Below are 19961 nucleotides of genomic sequence, written 5' to 3'. Positions count from 1 at the left end.
CACGTACTTGTTGTTTTTGCTCAAGCAAGTTTCTGGAGCTGAGTTTTCATCCCCTGCCAATACCTCCGTCACTTATAAAAATGTTCTCGTCTGGCGTCATGTGAAATGAGAGCTTTCAGTAATAACAAGATTATAAAACGTTTATTGATCCCCTCTGAAGATGAACTCATAAAGGAATTTCCACACATATCTCAGGTTCACATCATTTTTGTACGCAAAATTATGGCACCATTAGCTTCTATAATTTCACCAGGAAAAAAAAAATATTCACGTGGCTGTTGCCATGTTTTTATTTATACAAATGATGAGCATGGACGTGTCTTCAATAGAGCCTCTGTAAAATAGTAATTACACTATGTGAACACTCTCCCAAAAACAGACTTAGCGAGTCAAGTTGTTGGGTTGACCCAGTCATTCTTAAGTTGTGAGAGAAAATATACATTCCACTGACATTTCGCCTGACACCATTGTAAAACTCTAGCAGACAAAACGGTCAAGGAAGCAGAACTGGTTTCCCCTTTGGAGGCAAACAGCAGTAAACAACTGATGGAAAATATGAAACCCAAGGGAAGAAGCAGGGTATGACAAATAGATTTATGCATGGGTGAACACGACCGCACCACAGCCATCAATTCTCTTTTCTTCATCAAGTCAGTCCCACAGCCTGGAGATGTTTTTGTCTCCTCCAGCTCTGCATACCTGTCATTTATCCCTGCGCGCTGCTAAGTGCTAATACATTTACATTTTTAGTACTGCTCAGTAATAAAAGAGGTGGAATGAGGGGAGACCTTTTAACATTGCTAAAACAAACATCATGAACTCCCTCCGCTGAGGAACCACCCCCACCTTCTCTGCCCCCAGCAGTCAATTCAGCCAACCGCGCTCAGATGCTGCTCCACAGTGCATGTCAACAGTGTTGCGGTTTCGTCCCGGGTTACATCTTATTTACCAGTTCACTTCAAAGGCGTCCTCCTGACCCAGGAGTGTCCACAAATGGGTCTCATCCAGTCTGGTGTCCTCACTGATGCCGTTATCAGCTTATCGGTAAAGGAATTGTTTAGCAACGTAAAGTTAGCGACAGAAGTCCCGGGTTCAGGGTGAGATTTTTTCCACTTTTTCCACCAAAACAATGGACAGGCTAGCCTTTAATGTGGAGGCTGATCATAAAAACACATGTAATTAAGAGTGCCCTCTGCTGAATTTAAGAAAATGTGAACCTGAAGACAGCCAAAGGGATATTTTCTTCAATTCTCATCATTTCGTCAGTAAGCATCAACAAATCCTTTATCAAAACCAGGCATCAACAGCAATGACAAACAACCTCAGAGACAAAGGACATCACATAAGGAAGAAAATAAATAGATAAAGATAGCTGTGCAGGATTGCAATACTAAACAAACCACTGATAAAGAAAACAGCAAAGAATTTTCCAAACACAGCCCAGTCGGTATCTAAGTAAAGTATCTACATTACACACTTGTGCTGCCTCGTGTCTGACGCCGCACGACAATACCAGTCGCATGTGAATGAACTTGAGAGGTATAAACCATGGCTCGCCAGCCCTGATAAGATCTTCACCCTTCCAGCTACTGAATAAGGTAATAACAAGCCTACTTTAAGACATGTGGTTATTGGGTTGTATGAAAGAGAACAATTCACAGCATTACAAAGCCCTTTCCTTTGATAGCTGGCAGGGCACATCAATATAGCGTAATTGAGGCATTTATAACGATGACTTGATGAGACTACACTTGATGTATGGATAGCAAGCAGGGAACAGTACCAGAAATCCCAGTTTCTCATTATGTCTTCATCTCTTTGAAATTGGTTGTAGTTTCTGTTGTGGGTAAGAAAACCTCTGCACTCGTGTCTCTAGCTTGACCTTTTTTTGTGAATACATTCTCAGTTTGCCTGTCACAGGGAAAGTACTGAAACAAAAACATACACAGGCCATTACTAAGACGGTGGAGGAAACAGTCAGCTGTGCGTTTACACCTGGGGCACTGCCACTGATTCCTGCAGTGAACTTTTCCCACCCGGTTTCAGTTCCACTCAATCACAGGATACGTTCAGTGCACTGAACAGCAAGTCGTTTGGAATGGGAGACCAGAAGAGGAAGAAGGCACAGAGGGGTGCTTCAGAAGTGTCCATGCGAAGGGAAATTGTGCATCTATACAGTTTAGCAATAACACCGTGGGTCGGACCTGCTACACTACATCATGTGTAACAGTAGTCTATATCTGGGATTCCTCCTTCTCTGTATCCACGGTTGGTGCTGTGTCCAGCATTAGAGACCTGGTGGGCACCTTTGTACAGGCCTGTGCCGTTGGACGGGAATATGGTGTGAATGATGTAATCCTCTCGTAAAGGTTTAGGCTGCATGGGCTGGCAAGCTGCCATAGGTGTCATCTGGAAGCCTGGGCCACGGATCTCCAAAATGCTATTGTCCTTCTTTGTACCTGATTCTATGTAATCATCGTAGTTCTTGCTTTTGCGAGAGCTGCTGCGGGTATAGTGGTCACGGGGGCACAAGTGTCCAGTCCTATGGCCGTACCAGCAGAATACGCAGAAAATAAGAGTCAATGATACAATGGCAGTTGCTCCCCCTATAATTCCTGCCAGAGGCAACACTGTCAAGTGCTTTGACTTGTCTCCATCTTCCTCCTCCGATGGGGTGACGTCTGACGTTTCAGCTTTTGCACAGACCTGAGCTTCATCAGAGTCCGCATCTCCAGAAATTGCCCCTTTGCTTTCTGAATTGGCAGACAGGGGCACCATGCAGATGATATAGCTGGAACGTGGTTGCAGGGAGGTAAGCAAGTACTCTCGACGATCCCCCCGGACCAGTGTTTCTGTAATTGACCCCATAGCATTCCCAGTGCCGAGACGGAGCCAGCTAAGCCTGAAGGAGGAGCTGGGCTGAGCCACACTCCAGGTAACACGAACGCTGTTGTGAGAGAGGGGCTTCACACTGAGAGCCAGACTTTTGCCCACGCCGCTGCTGCTGAGAGTGTAGTCTAAGCCAGAGTCAGGAAGCCCCGAGCCAGGTCGCTTTGAACGCAGGGTGAACAGAGAGCCCTGTGGTGGCGTTTGGGTGGTAGAACTATCAGTCCCCCCTCCGCCTATTCTATCTCTATTCCCTGCCGTCCTCACGACATCACATTCCTCCATCTCACTGGCAAGGTCTAACAAAGCCATATCTCGGACCCTGTCAGGTCCATGACAGTTGAGGCCTCTGACAGTTATGGTGTTACCGCGGCCATGCAGCCAGTCATACAGCCAACGCAGATTGCACCCGCAGTGCCAGGGATTACCTCGCACCAACAGCTGGCCAAGGCCATCCAGGTCTTTAAACAGTCCTTTTGGGAGGGTGGTCAGGTTGTTTCCTGACAGGTCCAGCCTCTGCAACCTACGCATGCCATCCAAAGAACCACGCGGCATGTGAGTCAGGGCATTCTCCTGTAGAGATAGCCGCTGCAGATGGGCACTGGGCAAGTTAATGGGCGGGGTCTGGAGGGAGTTCCGTACTAGGGACAGTTCAGTCAAGTTGGAAAGGCGGGAAAATGTGTCATCCGCAATTCGCTGGTTTGCCAGAAGGTTCCCATCCAGGACCAGGCATCTAAGTGAGGTTAGGCCTCGAAAGGCATGGGTCGGGATGGTGGAAATTCTGTTATCATCCAACCGGAGTTCTTCCAGTGATGCTGGCAATCCCGAGGGAATGCTAGACAAGTGATTGCGTGACAGGAAGAGTAGGCGCAACCGCGGGTTGTCAGCAAAGGCCTGGTCCTCAATGCTGACGGTAGAAATAGAGTTGTCGTCCAAATGAAGCTTCTCTAATAACGGCATTCGGGCCAGTGCGCTGCGAGGAATTGTGCGGATGTTGTTGTCCTGCAAATGCAGCTCGCGGACGGACGGAGGCAAGTGCAGGGGGAATTCATCCAGTTCATTGTCATAGAGGTAGACCACACGGACGGCGAGGTGGTGCTCCAAGGATGTGGGCAAGCCGGGGTTGTTTATTTGATTGTTCTGAAGGTAGAGGACGGACGCAGAAGGAGGCAGCGATGGGATGGAGCTCAAGCCACGATCATTGCAGTAGATAAAGTCCTCATCGCACCTGCACACAGACGGGCACAACATGTCGCTCTCTCCGATGTACCCTTGTATCGTGGCAGCAGCAAACTGGAATACTCCAGCACGACGTGTCAGGCAAAGAAATGACAGAAGGAGCAAAGCCCTCAGTTTAGCTGCAGCTTCAGGCTCCATTGTGGTAAATAGGATCTCAGTCTTAGTTTTCTCGGTCCGTTGCTAATCCTCCAATCAATGCACTGAGCTGGAATTCTGTGACCTCCACCCTGGAAGAGAAAGAGGAATATCATCAGCACTGACGCACTAGTGGGTGGAGACAGAAGGTGAAATGGAGGTAAAATTACACAAGCTCTCACAACAGCTTACTTGTCTTACATCATTTTGTCATCGTCAAGCTACACTGACAATGTGTAAATAGTTCAGGCGTCCTTTATTTCGTCATAATGTTTTTTTTTCTAAATAATTAATAGGTGTTAGGGAGATGTACAACACGGATGGATCTGTAAGGATCCCTGTCACCGCCCCTAAAGCATCCTGCCACTGCAACTGTGCAGCCAACAGGATGTGAGATCACAGCCAGCACTTGAGTTCACCCTGGTAGGTACCAGATTTTTCAAAGCACAGTGGATATTATGCTTAGAAAAAAAAGCAACTTTAGAACAAATGAATCCAGTCATACATTAACAATTGAGGTCTTTGCAAAAAAATAAAAAACAGTCTTCTTCACTTCTAAATTATTCAGGAGCTCTTGAGAGGCTCCATAACTCCTGCAGCAGTTACCAGCAGATGGCTGCATTGGCCATACAGAGCCCAAGAAACATTTCAACAAGGAACATTGTTTCTAAAAAGAGAAAGAAATTCTTTAACTTGTCATTTTAGCCCTCATCTCCGTGAGCTTAAAAACCCTTTGAACGTCCTCACATATCACATCACCCTCTTTTAGATTCATCCAACTGAATAAAGCACTTTAAACAGTTTTGCAAAAAAAAAACCCCAAACAAACCCAAAACTGTTAGTATAGTAGAAAGAAAATGACAGCTGATGAATTATTAGCAGTGACTCCAATCGTGCTGCTAACGTGCTAAACTCGACCGGACCGGCAGCACCTTTTGTTACCCATCAGAGGAGGGACGCCACGACAGTGAGTGCAGTATTGACTGCAGGGATTTGGGAAATATAAAGGCACAAGTTGAGCCTATCACAGTCCTCAATAACCAGAGCCATTAGTCAGAGCATTAAGGCCCACACGGCTGCAAACATAGTTAGGCTGTACTATTGATTTTCCTCACAAATCCGAGGTGATCTGCCGGAGCCAGTTGGATCTTATGCAGATTGCAAGACTCCTGGGAGAGTTGCTAACACCACAGAATACATTCCAAATAAAGGACAACTCTGCCGGGAGTGTACTTATATACGTGCTTACAATAATTTCTGTGAGGTCATTATAGAAACAATGAAAAAACTACTTATAAACTAAATAGGCTAAGCCACAAAGCATTCCCATCTCAAATGCTGTTACATTCATTCTTTATTCAGTATTCATTGTCATGATTTATAAAGTACACAAGCCATAGACTCTCTACTTTGTTTATGATTTAGGGCAACCTTTTAGAAAGAGAATCCACTGAGTAAAAGCTCACATCGGTCATTTCACCAGCATCCTAAACACGGAGGCTGTGTCCATTACACCCGCCTTTCAGTGATATGTGTAAGCTGTGTGTTCCGAGACAACTATTTCATTTTTTATGACAGCGAAAGTGAAATCATGATGTCTGAATGTGCACGAAAGTCTCGACAGCATGACTTGAGAATAAGAATTGCGTATTTTACCCTGAACATCATTTATTTGGGGTTGTTTTTTGCTTTAATGAAAAACTCGACACCTTACAAAAGACACATCTTGGTGATTGGCGACATGTTTTAGAGTATAAAGTGTTCATTTATGTTAACATACGACACAAATGTGTCTCAGTTTGGAGCTGCTAGGAACGTTTTTTTGGAGTTATTGAAAATTAAGTGCTTGTACAGTTGGATGTGGCCACAACCTATGAGCCGGCTGAACTGAGAGGGCACTTTACTATCACTGTTTGTATGTAAGGCTGAGTGGTGCTAAAGAATGGATGATTCTGAATCCCAGGGGCAGCCACATTGACTCTGAACACTGGGGTATTTGGGTCAGCACTTCAAAAACAACATACAGTAGATGTGGTGTGAGATTGAAGTGCTGTGGGGAGCCACAGGGATTAATAGAGCATATTGAGCTGCAATTCTCCGGATTAAGCAGGTGCTCTGAAGACTCACAGGCAGTCATTTCAGGACCTTTGTTGGCCTCGTGGTTGCTCATTCTTCTGACAAAGGCCATCAGACTGCTCTTTACATAGATATTTCTGCATCTGAATGTGTTTGTTTACCCATGCACAATGACATTGGGAGCATTAACCCATATGGGGACGATCTATCCAGCGCTAGACTTCTATTCAGTTATCTGTCAAGGGCAGTAAAGCAGACATGTGGGCTAATGTGTTAGCCAGACAGCCAGTCGCCTCAGGCAGAGTACAGGACGGCAACAACCCCAATTTAATGCTGGAGCCCAAGACTGGATCGATTTACATGAAAAAAAAGCCAAACCAGAGAGGCAGAGAACGACAGAAAGAAGCTCTGAGCAAGATCTTTGAATTTCACCCCCACAGGGAGATTGGACTGGGAAATGTGGATAACGGGATTTTGGCTGACTAACGGGGCTGCAGATGTTTGAGAAAATCCACTTTAATGATGATAGAGAAGAGACGATAGTGCCCCAGAGCTTATCAAGGTTTCTCTGCCTGTTTTAGTGGAACAAACTGGACATGAGGATGATGTGGCACATGATGCTAATGGTGATGACAGAAGCACGACCAGGGACCCAAAGTAACACCGAACACAAAAAGAGAAGCCAGAAAAGCCTGATTTCATTATTGTGGTTAATCACTGATGTCACTGCGGTTTCATTTGTGTGTACTTCTTGTCACTAAGAGACGGTTTTTGTAATAATGTACTATAATCTTCAATCCATTAAAACACGAGGATAAAAAGTGGGCTATAATCTCCTAAAAAAAAGAACAGAGCAATTCATTTTTAAACAAGATGTTCCACAATTACTCTTTCCACCTAAAAAAATGATGCTCTTCATTTCCAGTTGTCTGTAATATAACATCTGCTGCATTTTGATTTGAAGCAAAAGTATTTTCAGGAAAGGTCAATCAAAATTTCCAAATAGAATTAAAATAAACTATTACTGCCCATTTCTATGTTGCCTCAAAGTGGACAACAGCTGGGAGACGGTGGAGATGGGAGAGCTGTAGCCTGGTGGCACTCGAAGTCTTCATTTAAGGGTTTTATTCATATTTTCTACACACATGGCATGCTGTTGCAGCGACCTTTGACCTCCATAAATCTAATTTGACAATTTGTTGCAAATGCAAATTCAAATCTGAAGGCATTGCTCCTGGGGCTGAACGAAATGCTGCTATGGCCTTCACCTTTGACCTCTTGAAATCCAGTTAATGTTCGAGTCAGAACATAATTTTGTTTAACGTCTGACATAGAGCCTTTAAAGCCTTCTTGACATAACGGGCAACCCACAAATGCACCCCGGGTAGCACACGATTAAACTATTGATTTACGTCAACAGGCTGTTTATTTAATCAGAATTATGGACTTTTAGCATTTATCTGACAGCGATGCCGTGTGTAGCCTCACAAAGCCGTTAGCATGAGTGTCTTTTTTTTCAATGACTGGAACACAATACACAATTTCTGACTGCGTTCTTTGCTGATTAATGTAACATCTGCTCTGTGTGCTTTCATATTTGTAAGCATTGTTGTTCTGTCACCTTCTCACAGGGATCCAGTGAGGTAGCAGCAGCTTTGGCAGGCTGGTTAAATGAACTTCAGAGGTGTCGAGCGGTGTCAGCGGTCATAATACAGTCTTTGATCAAAACCTCTGGCTTCTCCAATCAATTGAACTGCTTTCACTGCTGTAGGTTTATCATGTCGGAGCAAATTAATAAAACGGAAGCGAAAAGTTTGCGGGACATCTGTATTTGAGAAAACCGATTTGATGCCTTTACAGACGACTTACAAAGGCAAATGTATCTCCTGCCTTTGAGGCGGGAGTCAGGTTGTGGTTGTCACGCATCAGTTGGGGCTCTGATTGGATTTTTTTATTATTATTATTTGAGGGAGAGGAAGAGGGAGCAATTTTTTTTTAGCTTAATTGGTTAAATTTGAATTTATCCCCGACAAGTTGCTATATAAACAGAAGGCTGAGGCCCCGGGAGCTGAGTCACATGACTACGCTGTGCTTTCAGGGTGAAAATTAACCTCCACATCAGGGAGAAATAGAAGAAAACAGCCGAGGAAATAGTCCAACATCAATAGAGTATCTGTCAGGGGGCTGTCTGGCAGCCACCCAGGAGATCCAACACCTCTGAAAAACTGAGAATGTCCACCTTCTCAGCGCTAACACTGTGAGAAAGATATGTGCTTCTGGGTGTCTGATCTTTTCCCTTCACACGCGTGATAAACTCCCCCATCCGCACCTCTTCTTCTGTTGTTCTGGGACCGTGGTTACATTTTACGTTCATGTCAGCTGTTGTTGCTTCGTCAACAGAAAATTGACGACCGTAATCGCATAAAAACGGAAGTTGGAGGTCTTCCACTTGACGCCCAAGACAGCAAACACAGAACGAATGTCGAAAAGACACGACTGGTACCTGTGTTTATTGTTGTCTCTTAGATGGACAATGAATTATTCCAGCTTACTGTCATCTTGTCTTGTTTATACCCCTTCGCGGTTTATCGTTGTCAGCCATTTTCCCACTACTTGAAATCTCCATGCTACTGTTTTAGATGGAAGAAGTAGGACGATGTGTTAATAATTCAGCTAAACTGTGAGGTGTTTTTTCATCACTCAGTGTTCCACTGGTTATCAAGTCTGGAATCCTTTAGCGATAGATTGTAGATTATGTGTTCTAGATTATGCCGATGAAACGTATTTAAACTGTAGCCTGACTTCATGGGTGAGATCCGCACCAGAGGAGAGTGAAGGCGTGGAGTGGAGATTGAGGTCAGCGTGAGCTGTTCTGTCCTCATATAGATGTCCACACATTTAAATTGATTCAAACATTCTTCTTCAAGTTTGGCTGTGGTGATGTCAGCCTGCAATATTACTCATCTCTGTGTCAGCTCCTTGGATCGCCATGTTCTCAACAACAACCTCCACACACCAATTTTTACATCGGATCACTAACTCTGGAACCAAAACATGCTTCAGCTCGCCTTCTAACAGGACGCCTAAAAGACGTCTGCTGATTCAACAAAGCACCTCAGCATTCATGGTTGGCAGAGCTCTCATCTAAATCCCAGTTTTCATTGTTGCTGCTACATCATAATCATGATCTAGTGCCCAAATTGAATCAAAAGGAAACGAAATCTTGCTCAATTCACTTTATGCTAACCTCCTCTAAAGGAAACGTCAACCCTGAGCTGTTAAACATTCAGTTTAGCGAATTGTGGGGGATTGGTTTTCTTTTTCTTTTCTTTTTTTTCTGCATTTTGCCGTCCGTATTCCTTTTCAACACGGCAGATTAAACAGATGCAGTCCTCAGAGACGACGCTGCACACTGTGCACGCCTGACTCCGACTTCAACCGTGCGGGTTCCTGCAGCCTGACGTGCTGTTGTCTGGAGACGTCTAAAGTACGTCAGGAAAATGCAGCCCAGAACTCTTCCCTCCCGTCTTCCCTCCCCAGCTCCCTCCCTCCTCATAAACTGCTCAGACCGGGGCCGTCGTGAATGCTGCTTTGCTACCAAATGTGTCCTTGTCTTTGAATCCTGTGGAATAACGAATGTCAATAAGACGACGAGCTGCACAGACAAATACTGACAGAAAATTGATTAAACAATCTGCTCGGTCATAACTTCATAAAACTCATCCAACTCACAGCATTTCATTAGGCTTTTATTACCATTTCTAATTGCTTTTTGGTGCAATATTTCATTTCATTGCCAGCGGTTTTATTGCTGTTTTTCATCTTCGGATTTTTACCTCATTGCTTTTTAAGCAGCCACTATTTGCCACTCTGCAATTGAAATATATTCCTATACACTTCAGATATGTTTTTCTTTCTTGTCTCCCACCAATAATTTTGTAAGATGCCTTAAATTTATTTTTTCACCCATATAAATATAATAATAAATGTTAACTGTGGAATAGGAAAGTAATAAAGAATAAAGAATGAAAGTGTACTTGTTGAAGTGGGGCTGCTGGGGAAGGAAACAACCATCTGTGCTGTTCAGGACTCCTTCGGCATCTGTGAACCGTCTCCTTTGGCTCTTCTCAGTCCATAAACTGTGGATCTGAGGCAGGAGGGGGTGTGCAGGTCTGTTCTTCTGTTCTCCTGCTAATAAAGTGGCCTCAGATCGGTCGTCTGTGAAGAAAGGGAGCAGATCAGCTGTTTTATCATGTTGCAAAAGTGTGATTTCATTTTTTTTTTAAAACTCTTTAAAACATCCGTTGTATTACTTTTCTCTCCACTCTTGGTTTGGGCGTTGGAGGATTTAGTCTTTCTTCATCAAACTTCAATAAAACATGAGCTATTTAAAATAATTCTTATGATACTAACTCCGGTCCACATTAAGAACAATTGTTCAAGCGCCAGGTTTGAAAGCACAAAGACAGCAGCGGATTAAACGCTTTCCTCTCCTTCTATTGACTGCGACCATCATTAAGTTGTTAAATCAAATTTGAAAAATTGCTCTGTGTCAGGTAAAATATCATTTTCACCACAGGACTCGTGGACTTCCGTCTCCAACAGCTGAGCCCTGCACAGATGTATGCAGGGAGGTGAGACTCGTATCTGAGCAACAACACCTTCATCATCCACGAAGTCAGACGCATTATTGGTGTTTTCCTCCCAAAAAACCTTCAAGTCTTTGAATCCCAACATCTCTGACCAAACACAGACACGAACATGGGTACGAGCACTCCTACAGGAACGGTGGGATTTGTTTTGCAGGTTTCAGCCTTTCACCAGTCGATTATTCGGCAGCGTTTTCTTCACAGCCATCTCTGCTCGGCTCCTTTAATCTGACTAGAGAGGGTGTAAAATATGCTCAACCCTATTTTGAATATGATTACCTGAATCATCTTATTACGTGAATCGAATATTGTCTCAATTGGGATGACGTACCAGTGCTCAAGTTAGGACAAGAATAATGTGACGACGCCCGTGAGACCTTTGATGTTGTCGCTATCCCGAGATCAAAGAGATCTCTGCTGCAATTTTTAAGAGAAGAATAATAACAGCTTCATTGCGAGCTTCCTCCTTCACAATTCAACACTCAACAGGGGACATCAAGGTTTCAAGGCAGTGGGAGGGTGTGTGTTTGTGGGATGGGGGGTCACGGCTACTTCAGCGGTTTATTTTAGCATTCAGGCGGCGTTCTCCGTGCACAGGGGGACCGTGCACTGGCACACAAAGACACATCCACCCACAGGCCCACTGTTACCATCCCAAAACAACACCTCACATCGGTGAGAATCGTCATGTTCTTCAAGAAAATAGCTGAACCCTCCATCTGGATCCAACCACCAGGAGCCACTGACTCGCTTCTAATGCTCAGCCACCCTCCTCCTCTTCCTCCTCCTCTTCCTCCTCTTCCTCCTTCACATGGGTGCTGCTCCCGTCTCTTTCTCACGGCTGCCTGTCGGCACCAGACAGCACAGCATCGTCCTTGTGGTCGCTTCCACTCGCTCGTGTCATGAAACCCAAACTCATCTGAAGGGACGTCTATAGCCTTTTACATCTTTGGATGTGCGTCAAGTGATCTTCGCAAAGGTTAATTTGCAGCCAGGCTCTTCCGTTTCTTTTATCGCTCCCTCTCGGCGTTTTCTGGGATTCGCAAACTCGATATTAATTGATTTGAATTCCGCAAACCGCACCACCAAAATATTTGTCATTCTCCCCAAATTTCGCCGCGCACTTTTCCACCTCACACACCGCTGTTGTCACGGCAGCCTCGCCTGGAGGAATTAAAAACCCGTGGTGCAGAGAGATCATTAAAACAGCCCTGAAAGGACGCAACGGCGTTCTGATGAATGCAAAAGTTGATAGCTATGTAGCCGTTTGGCCTCCGCTGCTCCGCGTTTATGACTAAATAACGGAGTTCTACAGACGGATCATTATAGTTTTAACAAGCATTTGAGGCGGTGCAGAATCTCCTCGCTGTGTGTGCAATGAAATATGAATACTAATGAATTATTGTGCTTGTTTGTGCCTGTTGCCTTGTTCCGTGTTTGCTTGTTGCCTGTCTTCTTTGAATCCTTAAGCTTATTTCTTTTATTTTGGGCGGATCTACAGGATTTGTGGAGTTCGGAGACTTTCTAGTTACTGGGAATAAGACAATTGTCGTCACGACTGCCGCTGTCACGTCCTGAGTTTCACCTGAAGAGCTCGTCCACGAAGGGACCCAGTCCAAGTCAACTCATCCACATGGACAACGGCGCACGTCTCCTAATTCCTCCTATCGCTGATATGACACTCAGCCGACCTTTCTCGTTCCCGGCTGAGGCGTGCAGGTTGGCTAGCACAGCTTTGAATTTCTCAAAGAAATCTCCACCTGGATCAGCGCCAAGTGCCTCGCAATTGACCTTGACAGGCCTGAGCTGCTGTTCTCTTCTCAGAAATCCTGCCCCTAACAAGAGCTGTCAATCACTGTGACACCAGCGCGCTTGCCTCTGCCCACACCGGCGTTTAAAGCGATCTAAGAGCACAGAGCACCGCTTCTCTAGCGGACTTTCCTTTGTTGGTGGAATCTGCCGAATCAGCACAGTTGTTTGTTTAATGTGGCCGGCTGTTGTCCGGGTCTGACTGACCGAATGGAACCGCAACAGGACAGCTGGGAAACTGGAAGCTAAAAATGCACCTTTGTCTCTTTAGAGCTTACACGTCTCATTTAAGGTAAGGAAACAGGATAACGACACCAAAGTCGTCACCAGTACACGACGGCAGTGCTGGTATCTCAGCCATCCAGGGCTTCTGAGGTTTGAATCAGCCACAATGTGCTCGAATTATCAAGCGTTCATACCGAGATTCAGGGTTTCTGTTGCTATGGCGCATCACAATTATACTGTTTCCACATGGGTGTGCAGAGATTAAAAATGAGCGTGTGTGTTTGTTTAACGTTGTGATTTAGGGGTGATAAACAGCAAAGGTGCAGAACCTGGAACTGGATGAGTCACACACACACACACACACACACACACACACACACACACACACACAGACAGCCTTAGATGTGATCAGACTTTCAATGCGGCTGCAACATAATGTCTATTCAGTGACGGGGAGGTGGCAGAGAGCCTTCCAGACAAAGACGACACATAAGTGAGACCCAACGAGAAAAGAAGACACGAGCGCACATGAGCGATTAGCTCAGACTTTCCTTTATTATCGTCCCCAGCTTGTCCCGACCATTCTCTATTCGGCACTTTGCCGCTTCACAATTTTTTTGCCGAGAGCCACACGTCAGCCGAGGGAGCGTTCTGTCTCCTCTCGTTAACCAGGGAACACATCACCCCTAATAAGAAGGCTTTTACACGCTTAATTAAGGGTGATTGTTATGCAGTATATAATGCTTAATTTACTCATCTCATTCTCCCTCCCATTCTCTTTAATTCCATTCATCTGTCTGACAGACGAACATATTTGTGGACATCGACGGTACATTTTGGACGTCTTCTGAGTGTCTTCTATGCTGGCTCAAATCATTGCCGCTGTTGTCGCTAAAGGGTGGCCACAGGAGGATGGATGGAGAGGAAGAAACAAATGCAAGAAAATAAATGAGCTGTTTGGGAGAAATGTAAGGGTGACAGAAGCTGGGAATAGAGGGCAACAGTCACGTCTGCACAAATATTGATGTCGACTGAGCTTGGAGGGCGGGTTAATGTAAACATGGCGGGGACGCAGAGGGCTGCAAAAGAATGATGTTTTTGTAGCGGACACATGAACACGGAAATGCTCAAAGTCTAAAATAAGAGCTTTAGCCTGAGCTGAGGCGGCCGTTGCAAAGGGCTGCATGTTTACATTAATTAAAAGGTTTCTACTGATGAATCGCCCCCTGATAAATTGTTTCCCTATGCATGAAAATGGCGTATGCACACCAGAGGGATGGAGGGATAGAGGCCACTAAATCTGTCATCCGTGTTTTTCATGCTCTCTGCCTTTGACGGTAATGAGCCCGGCCAGTTTGATTGGCTGCTCAGTGGCTGATTAAAAGCATTTTCCTCTAATACATGGATTTGCTTTGACATTTCTTACACAGGAAAAGCAAATGGAAGTACGTTCAATAGCAATTCTTCTGTAAGTTACTCTTATTAAATGACCTGGTTTTGTCATATATCATGTAAAGACATAATAGGAAAATGCAACTGGGGGTACGTATCACCACAAAGGTGTCTAGATCATTGATCATGTTAGCAGGATTGGGATTATGTGGAGATTGTTAAACAACTCCCAAAAATGTCGTCTGATTGTTTGATTTATCTTTGTGACTTTGAGTTGCGTTAAACACGGTAATTATGATGTCAGTTTTCTTAAGCTGATCAGTATCAAACGCTGAGGTTAACGGCTGATCTGAGCTTTCAACGCACACAATGTCACAGCTCCTCTGTCATGTAGTGTTGAGAAAAAAGGAAAAGCCTCTCGCTATCTTCGCCTTTATCCTCAGGCTTTAACTCAGGCAAATGTTTGAAAAACAAATCCCATTACCTGGAAGGTATTAGTTCAAGCTGTGATGCCTTTTCAGAATTTATCTCTCCACTAATCCACGAGAGTTCTTAACGCGCAGTCCGTTTTGCAAAATAGTCAAAGCTGCTTTTCTCTATTTGTTAAAAAAAGAAAGAAAAGTTACAAAACAGTAAAATCCAGGGACTTCAATCAAGGCACGCTATTTACGACAAATAGAGGGGCAGTTTTCAATATTTTTCTCCCCTCGGCAACGTTAAAGAATCAAAACAATACCCCGAATTCACCTCTTCGCCACAAAGCCCGGCAGAATTTAATGGTGTCATGTGGATAACAATCAAACAAACACAGAATATAAAACACAAGGTAATGTGGGGAGGTTGATCCAGGAGGAAACTGAGACCTTATATCTGCGGGATGTTGAGCTGAATTTCACGCCACTTACATTTTAAAATTGCTTTGATGGTGAACACTTGTGCAAAAGATGCGTCCATCCTACCTGACTGAGTTTAGTCATTTAAAAGATCAGGTTGATTAACCTGCAAACATTTAGCTCGTCACATGATCCACTTTATTGGGGTTTCTCACATACAGCAGGTTAGTGCATCTTGTACAGTGTCTTTAATGCGAGCATCAAATTTGATGATGGTGTCCACGCTGGTCTGCAGGACACCTCATCAGGCTTTAATCATTTTATGACATTTAATGAAGATGATTCATTGATGACTCACTGGCTGGAAAACAAAGGGCTGATTGATCACTGATGAAAATAGTCTTTAGTCGCTGCTATCATTAAATAACCAATTAACTACAGTCTTTTTAAATCCTGTTTGATAGAGACGGAATGAGCAAAGCAGTCGCGTATTGTGTGATTGATCCTCTGCCGTACTCCTGTGAATGAAATGAATTGTCATGCACACAAACATGCGACGGAGAGCTAAAATACGCTGCAGGAGGTGAAATGCATGAGGCGAGACAATCGCAGATGTGCAAAGGCACACCGCAACGAGGCTGTTTTATGTGGTGAAGTGGGAGACAAATTGCAGAGTTGCGAGCTGAAATGGTTCATGGCCTCGGCTAAGGGTGATAAATTCACTCCGCTGTGCTCCACTAATCACTGCAGCCGGATGGTCACACTCCTGGCGGCAGGGCAGCCAGTGGCCACGTGCCACACCCATGCTGACCAGAGTGGACTCGCAGAGTGTGAAACATATTGGAAGGAAAATACAGCTGGGGGTTTGGTGCCTGCAACAGAACAAAGAAATGGATCCCTTATTCTGTCCCCTGTGTGCTACTGGGAGCAAAAATACACAAAAAAGCAGAATAATTTCCACATCAACCAGTCGTAATTATGCCTGTCTTCATCCTCAACCTCGAGGGTTCAGTCAAACACACGCATGCACTTGTTTTTAAGCATCGTCGGTGTAATTGCTGCAAAAAGAACAGGTCATCTATGTGCCGGACACGTCACTGCTTCCACGCCCACCTCTGTGTTTCATCATTATGGAGTATCGCACAACGGACCAAGGTGGAGTAAGGGACAAGGTCAGCATGGGTGGTGAGGGAAAATGTGTGAGACAAATAGGAAATTAGAAAGGATAAGAATAGAGAGGGATAGGGGGCAAATGCTAACACGCTAATCTCACAGATGACTCATTTCTGGGTGGCCTGTTTAAGGACAAATTGCTTGCTTCATGTGTGTGTGTGTGTGTGTGTGTGTGTGTGCGTGTGTGTGTGTGTGTGTGTGTGTGTGAGAGAGAGAGAGAGAGACAGACAGACAGACAGAGAGAGAGAGAAAGAGCAAGTTCTTCTTTTGCTGTTTACCAGTTTTGGCTGCATTGAGCGCAGCAGAGGCCTGTGGCTCACAGGAGGTCCAGTCCAGTGAGCACTTTCACCTCTGAAAACGTTTCCCCTACAGAGCCCTACCTGGTCACATGACGAGTTCGCTCTCTCTCTCCACCACTTGGCTGAACAGACAGCGGGTCCAACCTCTCCTGCCTCCAGCATGTATGGACATTTTTTTTTTTAAAGCAAAAAGCAGAAACAGCAGATTGAAGTGCCCTTGCCAGCTGGAGCAGAATACAGGAGGGAAAAATATGCAGACCTAAACTCACAGCCTGGACTAAAATCTTTGATGTGTGCCTGTGGTTATATATGGCATAAAGTACATTATTTCTGCATCTCCATGCAGACCAGCCTCAGCGCTAATTATTTAAAAGCTACATGACCAAATTTGTCCGTCTACCTCCTCATGGACATGTGCCTTCATTAATTTGATCCCACATCACCCTGTTAGCATGAGTTGGAGACAACCACGCCGCATGAATATTAAAATGGCTGCCGCCGCTACTGTACACCGCGGAACCTACAATAAATGTGGTGAAATAATTTAATGGCTTTCTGTGTTGACGAACCCCCCCCCCCCGGGATACGTCACTGCCTGTACATGAAAGAAAGGCGTGTGTAAAAGCACACAGAAGGTCCTGACAACTGAGGAGCAGCAAAAAGGATGCAAACAAGAGGAGCCACTCTCTCCACGCTGCCTTCATTTGTGGTAGGAAGCAAGTGTGGGGTGCTTTCCTATGGTTCATCACCAGCAGCCTTTCAACAGAAGTGCAATGCGTGAATCAACATGTCTGAGTCAACAGAGCAATCAACGCAACCATACGTGTCTCATTGTGAATCTCATCGACCGTCCTCTGACCACGGCGCTGCCGCGGGGCCGTATTTTCAAGTGACGATGACATCTGTGCTAAAAAAAACCTCCAAAACCATACAGTTGTCATCTTCTGAGCAGCATGACCGGGCTCGCGGAGGAGCTGAACCCTGAACATTATGCCGGCAGCATTCAACAGAAGTGAATGAACGCTCCCTTTATTCAGAAGAACTGAATCACCAGCTGCAGAAATGTGAGAGAGCGACGGCTGCACAATCATGCACAACGTGAACTGTGACTAAGGTCCAAAGCGTTTGAATATTGTACAAAATGTGATTTTTCTTTTAGTTCAATTTCTTAGTGTGTTTAACTCCAAATGGCAGCAGACCGGCTAATGCATGGTTAGCCAGCTCGCTGATGCTTGTTTACCCAGCAGTTACTCTGCAGCACTTGTATCTCTCGGCCACCCGATGGGTGCAATATCTGACTCTTCAACTGCTAAATGCTCCGCTGTGATCCCACTTAATGATTCTGTCTGCTAAACAGGTTGTGTAGATTTGGAATTTTTTTTTTTTTTTTTAGAAAAACAACACTCTGCTGCGGGTGGTAGCAGCAGAACGACGAGTAAATGTAGGCCTGAGAGGAGCTTTGGAAGGTACCCCTGCCGGACGTGTCTGGGCTGTCCTGTGGTATTTCAGAATTGAAATGAAGCATCGGTGACTGAACAAAAAGTCAGTGAAATAAGTCCCTCGGTGTGCAGCGGCTGACGTTCACCATCATAAACATGTGGTCCCATTGATGAATTATTCTCAGCAAGTTGTTTTTGTGCCACTAAAACCTCTCCTCTCCTCTCCTCTCCTCTCCTCTCCTCTCCTCTCCTCTCCTCTCCTCTTCTTCTCTTCCTGACACTTCAGCTCATTATTCCTTGGAAGACTTGACTTCTAGATGACAGCATTATCACCGCCACCTCCTGGCAAACAAACCCCCCCCATCCCCCCCCGCCCCTTTCACAACAAAGCAGAGACACGCATTCACTCCAAATACACACACACACACACACACACACACACACACACACACACACACACACACACACACACACTGTGTATACTCGCTCCACCTCATTGACCACAGTATAATCCTTCATTAGCTATACAGCAGATTTTACTGTTCTAAGTGAAATTAGCTTCCTTTGTCTCTTAAAAAACTCTGAAGAATCCTCCGGCCATAAAGAATGTCAGCAGTTGCAATATCCTCAATGTCAAGACACTTTATGTATTCCTGCCTTATTTTAATTATTTTTGCTGCCGTAGTCTCAGAGGATGAAACCTGGAAAAGATCTACCACCACGTAACCGATTTTCTTGTGATGCTGCAGAGCTTCACGTTAACGACTGGGAGGGTCAGAAGCTCTTCTTCGTTGGTTAAAATGGAGGAAAACCAGGATCTTTAAAAAGACACAATTTTCTAAAAAGCCGATATATCATAAAATGTGCTTTAATGTGTTTATATTGTATCTTTAACAGCTCTCTTCAGTAGCATTAAACAATCAAACTGCTTAAGGCTGTTCCATATAAAGGGAGCTATTCGTCATTCCGAGCAGCACAAAGTTTAAAAATTCAGGAGGCAAGCTGGGGCCACACAACTCCATTTTAAACCTTCTGAGAAATTTGCAGCGCAATTGATCATCGCACTTCATTTCACAGAAGCACAAAGCTCGAAGTGGGAAAAGACGACTGCTCGGAGGCAGGAGGAGGGAAGGAAATCAGAAAAGGGTAAACCCGTCCATCTGGGCCCCGTCTGTGTGGGCTGCTGGTTATTGCACCCTGACTGGGCGCCCGCGCTGCAAGCGGCTGATGTGTCGTGGTAATCTGACCGAGTGTGGGCCGTGCAACAGATTGCTCTGATTACTTCTGTATTCTGGTCTTCTACTGCTACAGAAAAAGCTAATTTCTCTCTGTGCTTTAGCATCCGCCACCACCGACTGAATAATCAATCCAACGGTAAAGTTTGTCAGTTGCTATTCACCATCGGTGACCGTATCGCTGTTGACCTGTGACCTAAAGTAAAACTGTGGTTTGTCTTCACGCAGTGCTGATCCCCCCCCCCATACAGAGCAGGTATGTTCATGGGACAGAGGGCGGTGCACAGTGTCTGCGGCTGAACGTGCAAAAAAAGGCGAGTGAGCGAGTACGATGGGGTGCAGAGGCAGAGACAGTGTTAATAACCTGCCTTGTTATGCCTGATAATTAATAAAGCCCCCGACTCTGCAGGAGGTGAGTGCTACTTCACCTGATGTCACAGGTCCAAATTTGGCCCCCCCAAGGTAGATAAATCTGTGCTCCTCAACTGCAGGCTGAGAGCTGGAGCCGGAACGGCGTCAACAGAAATACCTGGTGATAATTCACTAGATTCCATTAGTCTGAGGCTGAAAT

General features: G+C 44.9%; 1 protein-coding gene across 2 annotated transcripts in view; it reads right to left on the bottom strand.

Moving 5' to 3' along the window:
• Window positions 1-121: 121 nt before the first annotated feature.
• Window positions 122-19961, bottom strand: part of flrt1a (fibronectin leucine rich transmembrane protein 1a) — a 30035-nt gene continuing 10195 nt past the window's right edge. The window contains exons 2-3 of one of the 2 annotated variants that reach the window (XM_029848925.1): window positions 10374-10554; window positions 122-4352 (exon numbers count right to left, since the gene is read on the bottom strand). In XM_029848925.1, coding sequence (XP_029704785.1) covers window positions 2218-4263 — 2046 coding nt within the window. In that variant the 5' untranslated portion in view covers window positions 4264-4352; window positions 10374-10554 and the 3' untranslated portion in view covers window positions 122-2217. The remainder of the gene's footprint in view (window positions 4353-10373; window positions 10555-19961) is intronic. The other variant, XM_029848926.1, reaches the window with a different exon arrangement.

Source organism: Takifugu rubripes, chromosome 15 (genome assembly GCF_901000725.2).
Source record: "Takifugu rubripes chromosome 15, fTakRub1.2, whole genome shotgun sequence".
Taxonomy (NCBI): Eukaryota; Metazoa; Chordata; class Actinopteri; order Tetraodontiformes; family Tetraodontidae; genus Takifugu; species Takifugu rubripes.
This window is presented reverse-complemented; position numbering and strand designations above follow the sequence as displayed.